This window comes from Ptychodera flava, chromosome 11 (assembly GCF_041260155.1).
Source record: "Ptychodera flava strain L36383 chromosome 11, AS_Pfla_20210202, whole genome shotgun sequence".
Taxonomy (NCBI): domain Eukaryota; kingdom Metazoa; phylum Hemichordata; class Enteropneusta; family Ptychoderidae; genus Ptychodera; species Ptychodera flava.
The window spans coordinates 42,688,743-42,710,282 of NC_091938.1; the positions used below are offsets into that span (position 1 = coordinate 42,688,743).

The 21,540-nt window shown below is 37.8% G+C and overlaps 1 protein-coding gene across 10 annotated transcripts in view; it reads left to right on the plus strand.

The window, feature by feature from the left end:
- The window catches only part of LOC139144566 (uncharacterized), a 227,577-nt gene that overhangs the window by 133,139 nt on the left and 72,898 nt on the right, over positions 1–21,540 (plus strand). For 9 of the 10 annotated variants that reach the window (XM_070715283.1, XM_070715277.1, XM_070715278.1 and 6 more), the window contains 3 exons: positions 6,058–6,185; positions 13,243–13,308; positions 14,737–14,893. In XM_070715283.1, coding sequence (XP_070571384.1) covers positions 6,058–6,185; positions 13,243–13,308; positions 14,737–14,893 — 351 coding nt within the window. The remainder of the gene's footprint in view (positions 1–6,057; positions 6,186–13,242; positions 13,309–14,736; positions 14,894–21,540) is intronic. The other variant, XM_070715279.1, reaches the window with a different exon arrangement.

Below are 21,540 nucleotides of genomic sequence, written 5' to 3' on the forward strand. Positions count from 1 at the left end.
AAAAATAATTTTAAGGGATATAAACCATCCCCTCATATACATCACTGTTGACATAGATCCGTAACGGAGCCAACTCTACTGCAGAGCCATAATAAATAGTCAAATGTGCAACCACTTACTCCCGTTATATATCGCCATAGCTTTCCCTTAACAAACAACACATGATTGAAATTTCATCAAACACTAATAATACAGCCTTATAATGCAAACAAAGGGTTAAAACAGAAAAATAATTTGAAGGGACATAAACCCTCTCCTTATATACATCACTGTTGACAGCGATCTGTACTGGAGCCAACACTACTGCAGCATCATCATAAATAGTCAGATTTGCAACCACTTTCCACCCTTATATAATTCAAAAACACATTTACTTTTGTTTTTAAAAGGATTTATTATGGTCTATGTTTACTTCAGATGTCGGGTGAATTTAAATGTAAATGCAGTAAAAAATGATTAACCACTTGTTAGGTGTAGTGTCCGTGACATGAAGCCAGATGCAAATGGAAAGTGGTTTAATGTGAAAGTAAATTAGTTTGTTAAGTGTTATGCCGTAATTTCACTGTAAATAACATTTCTATCTTAAAGTTATATTGGGAAATAACTGATAACACTATTTCTGTTCCTTTTTTTAAACCCCTATACCGTTATTTCATAGGATAGTTTTTAAACATTATAATCTTAAAAGGTAGAAAAAACATCTTTCACTGGTTTAATATATTTCATTTGATGTCTTACTCAAAAACTAAGTTACTCTCTTATAAAAATGTAACTTCAGCTGGTAAACAATAGAAGTACCAGCTGAAATCACTGTAACAAGTAATGTATGGATTTGGTGTCACGGACACTACATTTGGCCCCTTTTTGATATACTGAAACAATACAAGTGATAAATGGATTAAATTTTTATGACACATAAGGAAGGCAAACAGGGCCATTTTGGCTAATGACGTCAGATCTCTACTATCTGAATATGGCTGAAAGTTATGAGGGTGTCACGGACACTACAAAATTTTGGGACAAAAAATGTGGGCAACTTTCATGATTTGTCATTCATAATCAATACATTGACCCTATCGACATTTAGTACCAACTAAACATAGTTGGTCTTCCAATCAAATAGATGTTTTAGGAAACATTCTAGGGTAATGTTTCCCAAGTGATAATAGAGAGATAAATCAATGCTGTTGTCAAAATATAAAAAGCGTAACGGCACTCCAATTTCACTTGTTATCACGCCATTTCCATTCAAATCCATGTATTAAGATGAAATAACTTGCAAAAGAAAGAAGAAATGCTATGTGATAGTTTAAATATTCTGAATAATCGAAAAAATTAATCTAACAGTTTCAAAAAGTGAGTTAAAAAATGTGCTTTTTCAGATGAAACAGCGTAACGCCCATTTTGACCCATTTTTAGGGTACTTTTTTGGCTACTCAGCTCAAAATCATCAAAAAAAACTCCATTTTTTCGATGGGGCCTGTTTGGTGCTACTGGTTTTTTAACACAACTGGAAGTTGTGATATAGAGGTGGTTTCAACCGGTGTTTGATGTCATCCATTTCCGTAAACGACAAAAAGTCAAAAACTGCTGAACAGACTGCGTTGATATTTGGTACCGATACATAGACTGGTTCCAAGGTTCCAATTCCGAAAAAAAGAGCTAAACGGAGCGCCGGTTATAAAGTTTTGGGAAATTTCTAACCCCCCTTTTTAACTAATTGATTTTAGGGGTCTTTCATATATGTAGTTTTGGAATTTACACCAATCCTGCATTGTGGACTGTTTTATGAGTTGTGGAACAGAAATGAGGTTTTGATGAATGTTAGAAATATGCAGGATGGCTGATTCAAAGTATAAGAGATTTCTATGCTCTTTTGGGTATCAAAAGCAATAAAAAAAACCATATTTCATAGTTTAGATTCTCACTTTTGAGATGACCCTAAGCATTTGTTACGTAAACATCCTTGAGTCAATATACAGACTTTGACATTCCTGAGATTAAGTAACCACAACCTCACATGTTACAGTCTCTCACTACCATGGTATGGCCCAAACCCATTGTTATCAATGGTGAGTGTGGACCTGTCTACAGGAAATTGGGGTGAACAGGTTAGACAATGCCGTTACAAGTTGTAGGTTAGTTATCAAGGTAGCACCAGCATAGAGTCCTAAGCATGTCCATGTGTTCTCACAGGAAATTACAGGGAAAAAAATTATTTGAGATGTTTCTCTCCTTTAAATAGAAGTATATTACAATTTAAACCTGTCATGGATGGATTGCTCTCAAATGATCTGAAACACAGTTATTGCCCATTAGCAACAAATCTATAGCAAGATTTAAGTAAAGTTCATGAACTTACACAAAGTATTAGACAAAAGATGACCATGACTTTGCTACTTTTCAACATTTATTTCATTCAGATTTCCTCAGCTTAGTGTATAATTTTGTAATCTTAATTACTGTCAACTTAGCTTTACTAACTTATTCTAACCTCATTATTCTTACACTACTGTTATACCTTATAACCACAAAATTTCAAGAGATGCATTTATGATTGTCACTTAACAAACAATTTACAAATATGTCTTCTGCTTTTTTCTCCATATACATATACATGTCCCTTTTCTCATAAAAATGGGCTTAAAATCGCAATGTGAAAAATAGTCTTTCAGCTGTATGTTGCTCATTGACTTCGTGGTCTGTCTAATTAGTCCCCACGGACACCGTCCGGGGGGACTTATAGGTTTGGTCATGTCCGTGTGTGCGTGCCTGCGTCCATGTGTGCATCCGTCCGTCTGTTCACGCAGATATCTCAGACATGCCCTGGTCAATTTCTTTCAAACTTTGCACAAGGATAGTACCCTACCCCATACAGGTGCACGTCGATTTGTTTCACAATGCGATCAAATTTGGCCATGTTAGAGGACTTTTTAGTTTACACCACCATAGACTACCATGTATAAGTCAGCAGTCTATAGATCCGATGTATAAGGCCAAGTAAAATAAAAATTTAGTTTCTCATCATATTCATATTGCAAAAAGGATTCAGTGACACAGTTTTTAGTCCCCATGGATGAAGTCCAGGGCCTTATAGATTGGGTCATGTCCCTCCGTTCACGCAGATATATCAAATATTTTGACTAAATCTCCCGTGACCTCGGTGACCTTTGACCTCAAATATACGTATTTGTCCATAACTCAGTAACCACAAGTGCTACACCCTTCATATATGGTATGATGGGATGAAGCCACATATTCTACCTCATTAATTATGCACATATCTAATTTTGAGCAAGCCAATAGAGCTAGGTCTGATTTTTGGTATATAGGGATGACTTAGCAATTCAATTTTTTTGACAAAATGTCACATGACCTCAGTGACATTTGACCTGAAATATACATATTTGTCCATAACTCAGTAACCACAAGTGCTACACCCTTCATATATGGTATGATGGGACACCGCATGACGCCACATATTGTACCTCATTAATTATGAGTAGTTTCACAATGTGCCAGTTGTGATCAAGTGCCATTGGCGCTATTTTTCATATTAAGAACAATCTTTCATTAAATTTTGCTCAACCTTTTTTTTATATTAGAGCGTAACATGTCGAAATCTGTCTAGAGCACCCTGATTGTGACTGACCCGAGTACAATCAGAAGTTTTAATGTGTGGAGGAAATAACTAAAAAACACCGTTCATGATGCCCACCCTCTAGAGGCAGACCTTCCTATATGAAATACCACATTTGATGCTTGTGGAAAGCTTGGCCACACAAAGGAGCATTTTAACTTTTAGAAAATGACAAATTGAATAAGAAGGTATTCTGAAAATGTCAAATACTGAGGAAAAATGCGCAAATATTCAAAATAAACAGGTTAACTAACTGGTCAGCCATAAAAAAACAATGAAAATGTTTATGATAAAAAGTTTTTGAGATGTGCACATTTTAACAAATACAGAAATTATTAACATTATAAATATAAGACCAAACTATTTTTTCAGGGATGGGACAGGTTGGAAATGAGGGGTGAGAGACAAATGCAATCCTATTGCTGCATGTGGATGCAGCCACACCATTTCATTTACAGCATACCTATTCACTGTGTTGTGTTCAAGTTCCATATTGTACTGACTGTCATACAAGGATAACATAAGCAAATCAAATCAATCAATGCTGTTGTGTGGATTTTGCTGAACATTGCTGATTTTAATATTTCGCCTATTTATTTGGTATCCGGAAAAGGCATATTTTGATGTAAAGTCAAAATTAACACTACATTGCTGACAATATATGTTACCGTTTCTGCATGAACTTTTCTTTTTTAAATTATAGTATATTAGTACTTCAAACAGATTAACAGTTATCGTGATGTCAACCCATAATTTTACATCCCAAAGACTGTAATTCTGCCAATTTTTTTTATTTTTCAGTCATTTTATAAATTTTGCACTGCACAAGATGATTGAATGAATTGCAATGTTTGAATTTGTAAACTCAAAGAATAAAAATCCTTATGGTCACAGTAATTTTTTGAAAAGATATTTACTTTTAAACACTTTTTGCATATATTCTTTACACGGTCATGTATTTCAAGGAAAATATGCCTATTAAAAACAGTAATTTCTTCACTTTTAATTTTTTTTCAATACTATGACAACTATCAGCCATGAGGTTTTACAAACACAAGACAAGATATTAAGCGTTTTTCATCATTTCCATAGGACTCTTTTGAAATTCCATTAAAAACAGTTAAAAGTGACTTAAAATGTTCACTTGGTATACATTTAATTTACAGGTGCCAGGTTGTGTATTTCACATACACTCAGGTCAGCAGGGAAGTGCCTCATTACTTTTTTGGACTGTTAATTCTTATTTCTGAATTATTTAACTTTTTTCCACATTGAACTATATTTAGGCAGTTTATACTTAGAATTTTTTTGATTGATATATTTAATCATCTTTTGGGTTCTTTGGGTCCATGTCCCACCTCATGCCCCTACATCATCAACTATTTGCCAACAACTCCATGCCAACAACCAATTACCTGACCTGGCCACACATTAGAGAAGGTACAGCGTCATTGACGGTATTTTCTCAGTCTGTGACCTTAAATGACCTACACCAACCGTGAGGATATGTTGTGAGACAGTTTCAAGGGCTGTGAACATAATTTTGTCATATTTGGTATCAATTTGTAGGAAAATTTGATCCAGAAAACAAAGCTGAGGTGAATTTTTTCATTGCAGACCAATTTTTGCAACTTTTCTATGTAAGACATACAAGAACTGATGAGAAATTTGGATCCAGGATAATTCCAGATGTTGTAATCACTGCCCACAGTGGAAGGCATTTCACTTTCCGTAACTAACTTAAGTGCTGTTTACATTAGAATGATAGCATTCATTGCATTAATTAAAAAATCCCCAAGGTTGTAAATACATTTCCTGTCATCTAGCGTTATGTAATACCAAGGGATGGAACATTTGATATTCAGGAGGGGGTAGGGTCTAGAAAATTGATGAGGTAGCATTACTTTTTTACCAGATCCCTTGTAGTACTTGTACATTTTTTTACCCACTCCCACATTTTCTTTTTATCAAACCTTCTCTGTCTATTTTTTGTTGTTGACATTTACTTAAGTATTTAGGATCTGCTTGTCCCATTGCTATAGAAGTTGACATGCATGTTCCTAAAGATGACCTCCAGTACCAAGTTGGAGACCTTATTTGCTTTTGTCATTCTTGTTTTTCCTGGTTTAAATATTTCTCGAATGGACCAATTCAAACCAAATGTGAGCACATAGTATCCTTTTTCATTGAACTCTACAGTGAAAGGAAATCAAGTGTTTAAGATATAGAAATATAGCAAAATTTAGAACTAGTACTGTGATCATCCTACAAGTTTCGAAAAAGCATTTGCAGATATGAATTTGTGCATGTTTATTGAAATTTAAGAACAGAATGTTACAAAGATGGTACCATGCATCTGCATTGAGGAATGAGAATGAAGCACGTGAATTAATTGTATATTGTATGTGTCCTTGCAGATTTGAAGATACATGGTATTAAAACCAAGCTGATTGACTTTGGTAATGCGATACATTGTGTTGATAGGGAGATGTCAGTCTTTCATGATGATTTTGATCTTACTACCCTAATGTACAGATCTCCTGAGGTAAGTGAGTTTTACAGGTATTGGACAGTGCAGGGATTTTTTAGCATGCTTTGCAATAGATACTGCCTCGTATCATCATCCCTACGGACTTTGCTAATGTGATGAAATTCTATCTAGTCAAAAGTATGTTAGCAATGAATGTCTTGGAGACATTGCTGAGTTGTGGAAATTGGCAGGCTTCCATGTAAGCAATAAATAAAAGATGTTGGAAACAATTCTTAGTCATGGTAGAATGGAGGTGAGCTTTTTGTGCTTATAAAATGGATCTGTGTCAACATAGATCATATCTCTTTAGAATTTTAACCATCATGCATTTTTATACTTGTGTTGTAAACTATAATGGAAGCAACAGTGTTATTGATGCTGTTTTTTATGTTTTCATTATATCCAAGCTATGAGATAAATGAACAAAATATGATCTTGTACGAAGTACAGAATGGTTTGCATAACGATGGTGTTATTATTGTCTCTTTATCTCATTTGATATCAGGGAAACGTACCCTAGTGAAAAATCAGCTTTAATAATACCCATTCTGACATTGAGAGTATTTTTGTAACAGGGACCATTGCAGACCTGATGAAATGTCTATTTTGTCTCTTCAGCTTCAGTCAGCTTCTGGGATAGAGGATTTTTTAGTGCTTTTTACCTTCTCGTCTATTTATAGACAGAGAAGCTATTAGAATTGAAAACCAGTATGAGTCCTCTCAACTTCTGCTTCCGTCTGTCAAGATCCGTTGACGTCATGCCATTGTGATGGATCAAATTATAAACTTGTGGGGGTGTTCATGGTTCGGGTTTAGGTGTAGGTGAACGATTTTGTGCTGTGAACAAAATCAAAAGGGGCTTAGCCACAGTGTTAAGGTATAGACACACGTTTAATTCATTTTTACAGAGATTTTGGTTTTATTTCAAAATTGGAGTCCGTACCATATGATCTTTACATGTTGAAAAATGTCGAGACAATATTGTATTAAGAAATGCTTAAAATACTAATAAAAATAGACTTTTTGCGAACTACCGTAAAATTCCCAATTGAAGCCGCGGCTTATATTAGAAACATTTTTGAGGGACCCCTGGGACCAGGCACTGAAGTCATGGTGCGGCTTCAATTACGTACATTTCCTGTGTTTCGATATTTTTCTCAATGCTCACCAAGCATTGCAGGGGCAATCGCTATTGTTATGCAAATTATACCAATGAATTCTGCGTGAATAAATTACCCGCATAAAAAGTCCCTACCCTAGTGTAACTCCAATATAGAAACGTTAGGAGAGTGTATTTGGTCGTTAAACTTGGTAAAATTCCTTTTAGATAATAAGGAAACTATTAAAAGATGTTAAAACAATGGGAAACTGGAGTTCCCTTGACAGCATCGTAAGGAAAATGACACGTTTTCCAGCACTTTCTTGATTCTCTGACCCTGGTCACCCCCGTCCTCTAAATAGAATAGTCTCACTAAGGTCGGCCATGTTGATCAGCAGCGGCCATGATGTCTTTGTTTCAAGTGGTTTCAAGGGTTTTTGGACGCTGAAATTTCACAAAAATGTCACTTCTGTATTCAGAGATTGTACAATCAATTTCTTTGGACGTGTAAGTCGATTTTGAAAGCAATAGAAGATCAAATGGTGTTGAAAAAAAATCGTGCATAAAATTAGCATAAATTAAGCGTCCACTGCAGATGGGTCCCCTTGATTTACAGCCGTCTTGTGTTGCCGAACCGGTGGCTCGTACTCGAATAGTGCAATAAAGGCAAGTGAATGACCTTTGGTAACTTTACTGGCATGTTTTTGTGAACTACTTTGCGGTTAAATTTTATTTTCTCATGATCAAAAACGGAACGTGTACAAGCTTATACGCACCCACCATGGTCATTCAACAGCCACAGTACAGTATAGGCATGGCAGTTCATTATGGCAATATGATGCAGGTGGTGTTGTTGTACGTCAGGCATCGGTATTAGGTACGTGGGTATTGAATGAAAACTACGTATTTGAAACATGGTATCTCAATCTCTCAACTATTTTAACTTGTACACAAACACCGTTGCTTCAAAATTGTTGCATCAGGTATTGACTATGGCGGTGTTTACCACACTGACAAAAACTTCGGCCGTGTTCAAACATACACACAAACGTACCGATACATGGGGCATTGTTTGTACTTTTGTTACTATCATTGACAAAATGCACAATGGTAGAAGTGTTAAAAAGGAATTTTTATTGTGTATTTTTTCTGTAAGAAAGACACCTGTCAATCATTAGCACAAGTCAATGATGCATTGCAAGCCAGTAGCTGGTGTGAATTTCAGCATGCATTGTTTCATGATGGGCTCAGAGAAGGGGTGCGGCTTCTATAATGGTACAATTCAAAAACCCAAAATGGGCAAACAATGAGCCAAGACAATGTTTCAAAGTCAGGGTGCGGCTTCAATTAGAGGTGCGGCCTCAATTGGGAATTTACGGTTTGCGTACTGTTATATTTGGTTGTCTTAACTGTGTACGGATTAGTTAGGATAGCGACGCAGGGTCAACAGATCATGTTAATTTTTCTGATCTTGTCCGGCGCGCATGCGCATACTTTCCAGTGTCCCGTGTGCATGACGTTCAATAACAATGGCTGCCGTACTAGTGACAAGTGGAAGGCAGAGACGCGTAAAACGTAAGCATGGTCGTAAGAAGAGAGTAAGTAAGATCATGGACCAGGCTACCAGAACAAAACTCAGATTGTCTGACTTAGGACACGAGTCTTTCTTCTGACGACGAAGCTGGTTGATTATCAGATTCTCTCCACTGAAGTGAGTTCTCAAGCGTGAAAGTCAGCGACAGAGTCTCTCTACCACAGAACGCTCATTCCGATGCGAAGGTCGGCGATAAGTGAACAAATTTGTGAATGAAACTGGTGGACGTGTCAAGCGATGCGTATGCATAAATTTTCATCTTCCAGGCCCCGGAAGCTGAACAGGCGCACGGGCCCAATGACGAACTTGAACAGTCACTGCATTCCGTGACGCCGTGATGTCAAAATCAGTGTGTGCACTGAGACTATCGCAAATGCAAAATATCGCAATTCACCTCCGATGGGCGTAAAATATACTTCTAAACCGAAGAGATACGGATTGATAGAGCTTGACAACTGTTTACAGTTACGGTAACAAGCTTAGACTCTAATTTGAGAAAAAACAGATTAACCGTAGCAGTGTTTGTTATGTAAATAAACCGCCCTCATTACTCGTACATCTCAACAGTTAGTGTGTGTTTTTCCCGATTTTCTTGCTATTTGTGATCGTCGGAAGGGTATTTGATGGAAAATACAAAACATCTAGTCTCCTGCTTGATGCAAGTTCGTGAACATGAATATAAATCACCCAGAAAGTCATATCAACGATCGAGTTTTGTACGTATAGGGGTGTTTACACAAATCTTTGATTATCTCTCTTCCGATTTTGGCCTGACAAGCGTAACTTCAAAAGAAATTAGGTCATAGTAGGGTGCACCGATCGGTCTGATTTTTTACCAGGTCACAGAAGCAATACATATCTGTAAAACGGTGTCTCAGATTTTCGGTAAAATTTTTGGAACAAGAGAAACTCTTGCTGAAGTGAACGAAACCCGGTAATTTATTCAAAAACCCAGAGTTGTTACTTTCACACCTTATTGTGCTGAAACTAAAGGGAATAGAAAAAATCTGGGACACCATTTTTTCCCAAGAGTACTCAATTGTTGATTTCTGTTCAAAGATCTCAAGTCGGCATAGTCCTTGCTGACCTAACTCAAAAACGCATATTTTTGAGAGAAATGGACACAGACACAGAGATTTCGGAAAACAAAAATATTTTTCACAATGTTGATATATAGGGCTAACAGAAAATATATAATGTGTGGGGTCCAAAAGTGAAATTTATTGAGAAAAAGTGAGTTTAAAATAAGTATCCTCTAACATGTGTCTATACCTTAAGCCTTTCACCAAGGTTACTTAGTTGACTGCGATCTATTACAGACTACTGAGCTAAAAGTGTAGGGGTATTCACTGTGTGTTTGCTCACTCTGTGTGCGCTAGGTGTGTTTGGTACTGGGTTGCCTGGATATTCCCTCATGGCCTCACATGATATGGGCCTGTTGCATAATCTGCAGATGGATCATATGCCTCTGAAAACAGTGATCGTGTAAGCTTGTCGACATTTTTGTAGCATTTATTCTCATTTAATTTTGCAAAATATCGGCAAATACCTCAATATTTCAAGATAACCCTTTCTTCCCAATTGTTTTCTGGAGTTTCTGAGTCATACAAACAAAAATGAGTGAAAATTTGAGACAGGAAAATCACACATCAGCATATACGGTGGCCATGTTTAATATTTACAACTCACAATGCGTTTTCCTCTAGAAGCTTAGCTTGGTGAAGGAACTAACTAACAAACAAACACGGTTTGTGATGCCCGCCCTCTAGAGGAAGACCTGTGCAATATTCCTTTCGCATTTGCTGCTTGTTGGATGTACTGGCTGTGGAAAGCTTGACTGACACAAAGAAGCATTTTAACATTTAGGAAATGACAAATTGAATAAGATGATATTCTGAAAATGTCAAATACTGAGGAAAAATGAACAAATATTCAGAGTAAATAACTTTACTGACTTGTCAGTCATAATGGGGGAATAAACAATGAAAATGTTTTTGATCAAAAGAGAAGGAATTGCACGGTGTTTGAGTATGCACATTTTAAAAAATAAGAAAATTATTAACATTATATACAGACTCGCCAGAAAGTATTTACGCACCCAGCTTCAGCAGTTAAAATGTTTTGAAAATAATGAATAGCATACACTGTACAAGGTTTTCAGGAAAAATTAAAATATATTTTGTAAGCAGGTGAGAAGTGAAAGACAAACATCGTAAAATCTTTGTTCTCACAATAACTCCAGGCAAGGCAATCACTGCGTGAAAAGAGCTATATCACACAGTCTAAAAATTATTTTCGATTCTCTATGGGAACAGCAATGCTAAGGCATCATGAATATTAATGAGGTCAATCGAACGTTCAAACCAACTGTCAATAATGGGTATGTCCACCCCTTTGCTGGATGATCTCTTGTAGACCGCTTGGCATAGTATCGACAAGTTTCCGGCAAACGTCTTGTTGACAATTTTTCCACAAAGTATACGGTTGTGCAGGTCATCAACGCTGTGTATTGGACGAGAATGTACCTTCAAATTGATCAATTCCACAAGTTTTCGATTGGACTCAAAGCATTAGACTGCGCTGGCTAATCCAACGTTGTAAAATTGTCAAATGGATAGCTATAATCTTGGGGGTTTTTAGAAAAGATTTGACATCCAAGGCAGTGTGTACAGTAGCATTATCCTGTTGAAATACAAAACCAGGCCCAACAAGCGTCAGTGCCGATGGTAGCATTTCGTTCTGGAGTATGTCTAAATGCTTCCAACGATTCATGGTGTTCTCGACACGAACAACTGAGCCAACACCAGCAGCCAAGAAACATCCCCAAACCATGACGCTACCACCACCAAACTTGACATTTTGACTGATGCAGTGTATTTCGTACTCCTCGCCAGGTCACCGTCGTACGTTCACTCTCCCATGGCTTTGTATATACCCTAAATTTCGACTCGTTGATCAAAACAACATGGGATCACTGAGCCAGAGTCCAGTTCACATGACGTGTAGCGAATTGTCAAATGATGAACTCGTCTTTACTTGGTTCTGTATTATTTAACTTATACAGTTATTTAATTAATGATGCAACTGGCAGACGACTGTTTATAGAGCCTGGAAAAAAATGCAAACTTTACACAGTACAGTTAACTGAGGCGACGAGCCTGATATTCGACCACTTTCAATACGTATCACTCCCAATGCACAGTCCCTATAGACTCCCACGTCCTGTGTCAGTCCGGTAGATGAACAGATTTACAGCTGTAGTATTTTAGGCCATATAACATAGTGCAGTTTATCAAGTAGTACAGTTTAGGGAGCTAATAATTATAAAAGGCAGTTGAAGTTGAGTCTCATTCATAGAATATCCTGGGTGGGTCGGCACCATGTCCTGGCATACTATTCCTGTACAGTACACAGCAGTTGACTTGTTGTGGGGTCGACTGCTGGCACACATGACTCTGCCATGCTCTCATGGAAATATTTCTAGGTCCCCACCAAATTGACGGCACATATATAGACTAAAGCCATCAAGGTTTGTGTTTTTGCAGTCCAAAACCGCGCATCTATTCATCATAGCGAACTATCTGAGATCTTCTCAAAGTTAGTACCCAATGTGTTGACTATTGCTCTCAGGGATTGCTCTCACATATTAGCCACATCTGACGTCATGCCACGTGACCAATACATCATGAAAATGAACTTGAACGTTTCCAGACAAGGTGGATTTTCCACCACTTGACATTGAAATACACTATTTTAAAAAAGTTACCACGAGAACAGTATGGATTTTTCGAAATAACGAATATTGTTTTATTCAATTCAATTAAGATCAGACAAACAAAAAATAGGTGAGATATAGACTTTAAAACTGCAGAGAAAATTACAAAAAAAGAGAGAAAGTTCAGTTGAATTGATACATTTATGCAAATGAGTTAATGTTGCAAATTGCAACATTTTGTTACATTGTCGTTAAAACAAAAGAGAAATTAAAAGCGATTAAGATATACTACTTTGATATCGGTAGCCAGACTTGTTTACATGTCAAAATATCTGCCATGTTGTTAAATGTTGTCATATTCCAGTTTTTTATTCAGGCCCTTAGGGTATACAGAATATCTCCATAACATAGGAAGGAAAGGGTTGATGTATATTCACTACGTTTAAGGTGTCACGGGTTATCAGATTTGTGTAATTGATATATTTAGCCGCAACACGATTCAAAACAAAGAGACAAGAGCTTATTCAAGACTGGTGTGTGGAGGAACTGTGTTTCCAATATACTAACTGTGTTTCTGACTGAAAATTTGTTGTAACTGTCTGCAAATGTCCGCCAGAGGACCAATTTCTAAAGGTGATATGTATTCCACTTTACCCACATGTAGGTTATGTTTGGATTGCCTTATGGGATTGAAATTGATATGTGGTCTCTCGGATGTACTTTAGCAGAGGTTGGTATTTTATTACTAGCAAGTTTGGCTACACGTTTTACATGCACGCGAACGCGTAGAATCCACGTTGGCGTTGGCGTACACGTTCACGTTAAAAAATCTGTTGGGCTACGCGTTACGTGACCCGTTCGTGTGGCATGTGCAAGAAATGATTCTGCTCGGCTCGAGTTCCCGTAGTCTGTTCCCGCATGACAGAGACAGCTCAATGGTTACCCAGTATGCCGCAAATCAACGATGAAATTTCGCATAAAAACAACGAAAATATATGAATATCTTTGAGGATGTCACTATCATATATCAAACTTACAATGTGCATGAATTATTCACAGTTTATATCATGGTTTGATACCTAAAGATGAGAATAAATTTACATGTTTACAAATTACATGAAAACAGCTGTCTCCACGTAAATACGTGACGTCGGCTCCATGTACGTGTAGAACGTACGCACAGGTCGATGACATCATTAGAAATTCATGACGTTACGTGTTCACGTTCACGTAAAACGTGTAGCCAAACCTGTCCACTGATAATCATTTGCATTACTCTTCATCATAATACTGGAACACATTGACAATGCAGTGTAATATGATATTACAATGAGCATGTGCTTGCTTGAGTGCTGTGTGGGTGCTTTATGTATATATGCTTACTTATTACTACATTCAAATGGTTATAGTATTCTTGACTGAAATAAGACCATAAATTAAAATTCTTCTAGGATCACAGGTGCCAGACTTGTTTACTACTGAGCTACAGATGACGCTTTTTATATTGCAGGTAGAAATTTAATACACACATAAGAGCTTAAAATATTGTTTTTCTACAACGCTATCAGGAAACAAGAGACATTATACATCTACCACCAAGAGCCATAGAATTTTGTGTACTCTAAAAAAAAAGCTGTGTAAGATAACTTAGTGTACTCTAAAATAAAAATACCACATGGAACACACATTCCATAACATTTACCATTTCCAGGCACCCCATCCCCTGTGGCTGCACCTGTACATTCACTGTTGAATGGTTTCAAAGGATCCATTGGACGAGGCACCAGAATATGTCTCACGGTCTATATGTGTAGTGCATGGGCTATCCAGAAGTGCATCTAAGATAGTGTTCCACACTTGCGCTGTAAATTGGAAGAAAAATTTATTTACATTGCTCAAAAAACAGTCAAAAGTGGGACAATTCAATGCCTATTCATGAATGGAAGATGTGTAATAATAAGGTTATATATTACGAAAACATGGCAAAAGATGCTTTCTGACATTGGTGCCACGCATCTCCCTAGGCTTTATGTTGGGTGATATGCTGCACTCATGTCCTCGCACATCCTTTGCGCTATTTTCATAATAACATATATTATTCTCAAAGCTGGTCATTCATATCTGACAGTCATAATTACCAATAATCTTCTTTTTTCAGTTATTTTTGGGTGAACCACTGTTCATTGGGGAAACTAGAGGAGAAATGGTTAGTGATATGTATTCACTACTTGGACCAATTTCACAGAAGCAAGTAGAAACTGGTAAATTCTTCCCAGAATTACAACAATATGTTGATTCAACCCCATCACTACCGAGTAAGTTTGTATATAAATCCATATTTTGTAAATTCCCAGGAGAAATTAAGTCAATTATATATGCTCATAGATTGCATCGATACATGATGCATTGAACCATGCGACTTCTTGATTCTCAGAGATATTACTTATTTCTTTTGAACATTTTGCAAAAATAACATTTAAGGGAGTCCTGAGGCTTGCAGACCTAGTGAAAATAACGTAAACTGTCCTTTTAGCTTCCATTTTGCCATGTGTCCATGTATGTAGAACACTATATTTTACATTTACTTCAATATGCTCATACTTAAGAGTGCACAATGCTGAATGCTCATGCTTTTATGTATTAGCTTAATCTTTTATTGTGCAACTGTAGACAGTAGAGGGATCGACTATTACAGTGGAATCCGGTTTGCCTTGCAGAGCTCGACGAGTCTACATGTTGCTTATCATTAGAAAAGTAACATTTGCAACAAATTGAGTCTTCGTATTTGGTTTGTGTTAGATTACAGTGCGCGGCAAACGTTTCCCATACACTGTCTCGTCACGGTCACTGCAGTCGTTTCAGCATGTCACTCACAACTAGCTTAACACTGCACTACATGCACATCACCAGTTTTCTTTTAGGTGTTTACTTTTAAATTGGGAACTTTATGAAGAAACAAGTAAATTCTTTAAAAAAAAACTTTTCTTCTCCTCTCGATGTCAGCAATCACGACAACAGTTCTTCACAAGACTGTTCAGCATGCAGTCTGTAGCATTGCCAGTGCAGTCTACTCTATCAACAAATTTGACACGATACAACACTGAATATTGTCAACCAGAAAATGCTAAACACTCCTGCATGAAACTTTAATCCCGCTTTCTCTTTTGTCTCAGCTAAATTAAACTTTCTTGATTGACACTTCTCTGAGCTACAAAATAGACTTGAAGAAAAGTGTTGATTTTGCACATGCAAGCACAATTCAATCAACACGGTACATTTTGTGCCATTGAATAACACACCCAGTGTTTCTGAAATAATTCACTGTAGTTTGGCACTTAATTTCCCGGACGGCATCATACACGGCAACGGGTTTAGCATGGAGGGGACGGTGATATCTCTCTGCCTTCAAAATATTCTTTACCTTGCTGAAGAAATACAATATTCTACTATAATAAAACGCCCAGAGTCAGTCCGGTTGATGTTGAGGACTTTCGTCGAGATATAGATCCGACACTCGAAAAATATGCCAGTGAGTTTTGTCTGAGTTGTATTTCCCAAATCAAAGTACAAAAATAGCTGAAAGAAAACTTTGATGATGTGCTATAGCTATAATGCGGTGTCAAGCTTGTTGTACATGAGTGGCATGCTGAAACGACTGTCATGATTGTAGACTAGACAGTGTATGGGAAACGTTCGCCGCGCGCGCTGTTAAATCTAACATCAAAGACTCAATTTGTTGCAAATGTTTACTTTTCTAATGATAAGCAACATGTAGACTTGTCGAGCTCTGCAAGGCAAAACGGACACTTGATCAAATTCCACTGTATGTACATTAATTCCATGCATACAATATTACAAGGGGACACCTTTACTTTGTTATTTTGATGTACAAAGCTACATAATGTATATGTGTTTGTCCAGTGCAACAGTTGCCAACCATTACATATACCAATGGATGGCGCATAAAATGTATACAAATGCTGTTGACATGAATATTACAAGCTGAGGCTCATGGAAGCTATTAAAGCATATATATAAGCATATATATAAGCATATATATAAGCAATTAATTTTAAAGCATATATATAAGCATTAATTTTGGCCTGCCACATGTAGCAAATGTGTGCAAAGTGTCACTGACGCTATTTTTAAATCCCATTTGTATGCTTATGGGGAGTTATAGGTTGGAAAAAAGTCTGTATTTATGTATGTATATATGTCTGTCCGTCCACTTAAATAACTTATGAACCCCTGGGTCTATCATGTTGGTGTTTGGTATGTAGATACATTATGGCTTGTACATGTAGATGGGGAATCTATTCAAATGAGTTCGCCTGCTTCAAAAATATGCAAAAGAGCCCAAAAACAGTGAAAATGGAATAAAACGAAAAAGTCTGGAACTACTGGTTGGATTATTTTGATATTTGGCATAGAGGTACCTTGTGGTAGTATAAGTCAAACATAGCCAAATTGTGATAAAATCTGCAATTGCAAATTTTTAATGAATTTTTAGCTCATATTTGGTATTTATATAAATACCAAAAAGAGTTTATATGGTGAGTCGGTGGCGTCTGTATGTATGTATGTATGTATGTATATATGTGGGTACGTATGTGCAGATGTATGTCCATCACACACAAAAGCTCCAATACCCCCTAAGCTACCATCTCAGTATTTGGTGTACAGGTAGGTGCAGGAGTTGAGATGTGACGTTGTTCAAATGAACACATCAGTGTCAAAAATGTGCAAATGAGGTAAGAAAAAGGGAAATTCTGAAAATGTTCAGGAGTGGTGGCATGTCAATGACTGAAACTGGATACTCCACTGACCTTGAGTCATTTCCTGTCATTGTTTATGAACTTAGTATTAACAGACCTGCTCAAACTAAGGGAGGGACCATTAGATCATGGCAAAAAATGTGGTGAAATTTCAATATTTGTGTTTTTAGGACAATTTTTGCCCTTTTTTGATCAAAACATCTATTTCTCTGTAGTAGCATCTCCAACTTTTGTCATTCTTGTTTTTCTGGTTTAAATATTTCTTGTTGTTTTTCTTGTTGTATTGTGCAGAAATCATTGTCATAACATCAATGTAGAATTTTCCTGCACTGAACAGATAGAAACAACATTTATTGTTGATCTTTGGTACCAATAGTTGTATATACCAATTCTGATCAAATGTGAGCGACACCGCATAATTGTGGTATTTTTGGTTATCTTTGTATTATTTTGATATTTTGGTCATCCTCTCACAAACTGCTCTGCCTTCAAAGTAATATTGCAAAATTCTGGTGGTCAAAAAATTAGTCATTATCAGAGTGTAATTTTTGTGGAGGTCAGGGTTCTGGAACCATGCCACCATGCTGCTACACGTGTATGTTTGATGCCCAGTAAATCCACTTGAAAATTTTCACAACAGATCAACATGACTGCTGCATGAGTGACTAGATAATTAGATAATTGGTGGTTTTTTGACGCATGACCTACGGGGATTTCGAACCCTGTGTTTTCAAGGTGTTACCCTTCCAAATTGTTGAAATTATGACAAAATTCAAAAAATTACTGATTTTGGGCAATTTTTGTCATTTTTTGTCAAGAAAACTTGTTCCCAAAATAACTTGTGTGATAGCTTTGTAATTTGGTATAAAAGTCTCGATTGGTGTTATTCTGTCATATAATTGCCTACCTGTTTGTACTTATAGGAATTCTTCCCTGACTGCTCTCTAACCCCTGATAAGATAAATCTCGCCTCAAACCCCCTTGGTCTATAAATAATTACCCATGATATACCAGTTTTTTCTCTGCGCTCATTACACTTGGATGTGTTTTGAAGAAGCTCTCGATAATGCTTGGATTTTATCCACTTTAGATAGCTTTTTGATGTTGTTTTTCGGGAACTCACTAGACAGCTAAGTGTATCTTCACTATTGTTGTGCCATTTTTTGTGTTCTTGACATCGCCTTTGTTCTTCTTTTGAAGACTCTTTGTTCTTGGTTGTATTTCCGTCGATTGGTACCTTTCCCGTCCTTTGTTTTATCAGGCATATTGTTTCTTTTCCAATCGCCATTTTTTCTTTTCTTTCCGTCGGCCAGCTTTCTCGTAACGTACATCATGAGTTTGCAAATCCGACGTGAGGGTGTTTGCAGACATGAAATGTTGAACCTCAATCTGCACGACAAGTGCCATCTTTGCCACACTTGTAATAGCTCCAACACTTGTGACATATGTCGCAATTGGACTGAATTTAATTGGGACAATATTTCTTCTCCCACTGCGTTTGCTAGCCAACGGTCGGTGAATTCTCCATCTACGCTAGCAAGTTCGGAACGCAGAATCATTTGTTCAGATGACGGTGAAGTACCTATGATTCTGACCACCAAAAATGTTGATCCCTCCAACCGACAGTCGACTTCCCGTAATTGGGAAGACTCGACGATTGGTCACGTGGATGAGGTAAGTGATTCAGGTTTGGGTAAAACCATAGAAATGTCTGCAATTAGTATCAAGGAAGCCCGAGAGGTCATGGTAACTGGTGTAGGCAAACCTAACATTGACGTTAGGCAGGACTTACGCTGCGAAAGATCGCCGAAGCGACGTTCTAGTCCAACTTATGTCTCTTGCTCTAGCCGAGGCTTACGTCGAAATGATTTTCCGCCTCCGCTTTTTGAGGGTAGACGTCCTCGCTACCATTACAGAACTTACAGGGAGCGTGGTCAATCGCCCAATCGGTATGATGATTATGGAGTTCGATTGAGCTCGCCAGACCATCCGACCTTCGTTCCAAAGGTCGAGCACCGGAGATCAAACTTTAGACGCGAACCTAAGTGTTTTAGACACGATTTCCGTTCACCAGAGAGAGAGGCCGGTTACTATCATCAATCAGGGTTATATCCTTCTGATTATTCTGATTCCGATGATGATTTCCCGCGGTCCAAACGTCGATATTCGGCGTCCAGGCATTTTGAACGGGACCACAACTTAAGTGGGGCTTGCATGCCATAGCGGAGTCACTCTCTGTGCAGCAGCAAATGCTGATTAATGCTGGATTGTGCAGTAAAGCTATGCAGCCTCATTTTGATGAGAAAATTCCTTCTCGGCATAGCCCCCATGATTCTGACAGAGTGGGAGTTTCGTGTGATGCACGTGCCACTCTAAATCGGGGGAAAGAAGCATGTAGCAGTAGTGCTTTTTCCCAGTCGCGCGACATTATAAAAGGGAAAAAACCAGATGGCGCCCAGACAATGACTCAGCACTTTGTGGCATCCGGCAGTGACAATGCCTCGATCGAATTACAACCGCACCCTTCCTTGTCTCGTCCCGATGCTAATTTGGAGAATTCGCTCTTACGGGACCCTCTTCAGAGATATGTTTCCCCGGTAGAAAGTAAGGATGAGTTTTCGGGGCCAGTTCATTCACTTTCAAGGGGGGGGGAGATCACAATCCTGAGATAATCCAGCTACATGGCCCTTCAGTGGATGTTGAGTTGGAGGGTTATCAGTCGGACAATATTACCACGCAATCAGTCATTAGCGAGACTATAGCTAAGATTCAGATTTGCCAGAGGATCAGGTTAGCGTGGCAGAATCACAAGCTAAACCTACGGAATCAAGTCTTGCACAATGCATTTCCTGGGTATATGAAGCTTTTGGTAATGACTGTCCTAAGTCTCAGGCACCTGCTCAGATTGAATCAGTCACTGCTTCGGAATTGTCTAAAGGCCCAGAGAAGCAAGTTGCTCACAGGTTGTTACCAATTTCTCGAGTTATCACTTCAAACCTCGAAAAAGTTAGGAGAGAAGTAACAGGAGAAGTGCAAGATTCTAACCCTTTACCAATTGGCAAGTAAGTATCCATGGGCAAGGTCTAACTTAAAAAATAAATATTATAAGACTCATGCCTCTCTCTTTTCCGGGGGACTCCCGCATTTGTATAAAGACGCCAATACTGTGGACAATCAGTCATCGTCTTTTAAGACCATTCCGATTGATATGCCTATGTTTCGCCAGCTGGGTGACACAGTTAATATGACCATCCGTGCAGCGTCATATATTGACTGGCTTTTGGGTTTACTGCTATCGCGGTAATTGTTGGTACATTGAAGTCCCTGTATACATAGGGAAACCGCTGGGAATATCCCTATATCGCCAAGTAATTAGCCAACAGTATCGCTAGTGCATCAGATCATTGTGCAGTTTGTTTATCGAAAACACTGCCGGGTGCACATGCGGTGTCTCCTAGACAAAACACTATAGCAGAGGCCGTTCATTTTGCGTGAACGATGGTACAATAAAGGATTAACTTTTTATGAGTAAAGTTACTGCTTTTGCCATGTGCAGTCTTTGTTGAATTGCTGCGGTAAATTTCATTGACCAGGGAACATGTTGGAGCAACCAAATTCGACTTTCCCTTACATAAAATGAAGAAAAAGTGCAGGAGAGAAAACGGTAGGTACTGTCATGGGGTGTACATGTAATTGCTACCGTTTGGCTTCGTTTCGTTGTACAGGCATTGTCATCATATAAAATGACGTCATTACCACTATCTCACAAAAACTGTAATTTGCACCCGGAATTGAGGTGCAATCCGTATTTTTAACTTTTATTTTTATAAAGTGATCAGCTTTAACGTCAAGGTTTACAATGTGTGTATCTTTCCTATATGATGTACACGAACCTTTTCATGTTTTACACCCATCGCGTGATGTCATCTTACCTCAAGCATGTACTTTGACAATTTTCCATTGAACCGACAGTTTCCTTGAGTGAAATTGAAAGTCTCTAAATTTATAATCTCATTTCGAAGAAACCGATTTGCCGACCGATTTAAAGTAGATGCGAATTCTTAGAGTGACAGTGAGAATAGACAGTTATGTAAATAATGGTACCGGTGTGTATTTTATCGGCCGTGCACCGATGTAGTTTCTAAAAAGTTACATGTAAAACTTCCAGGCTTCGATGTTCTGTT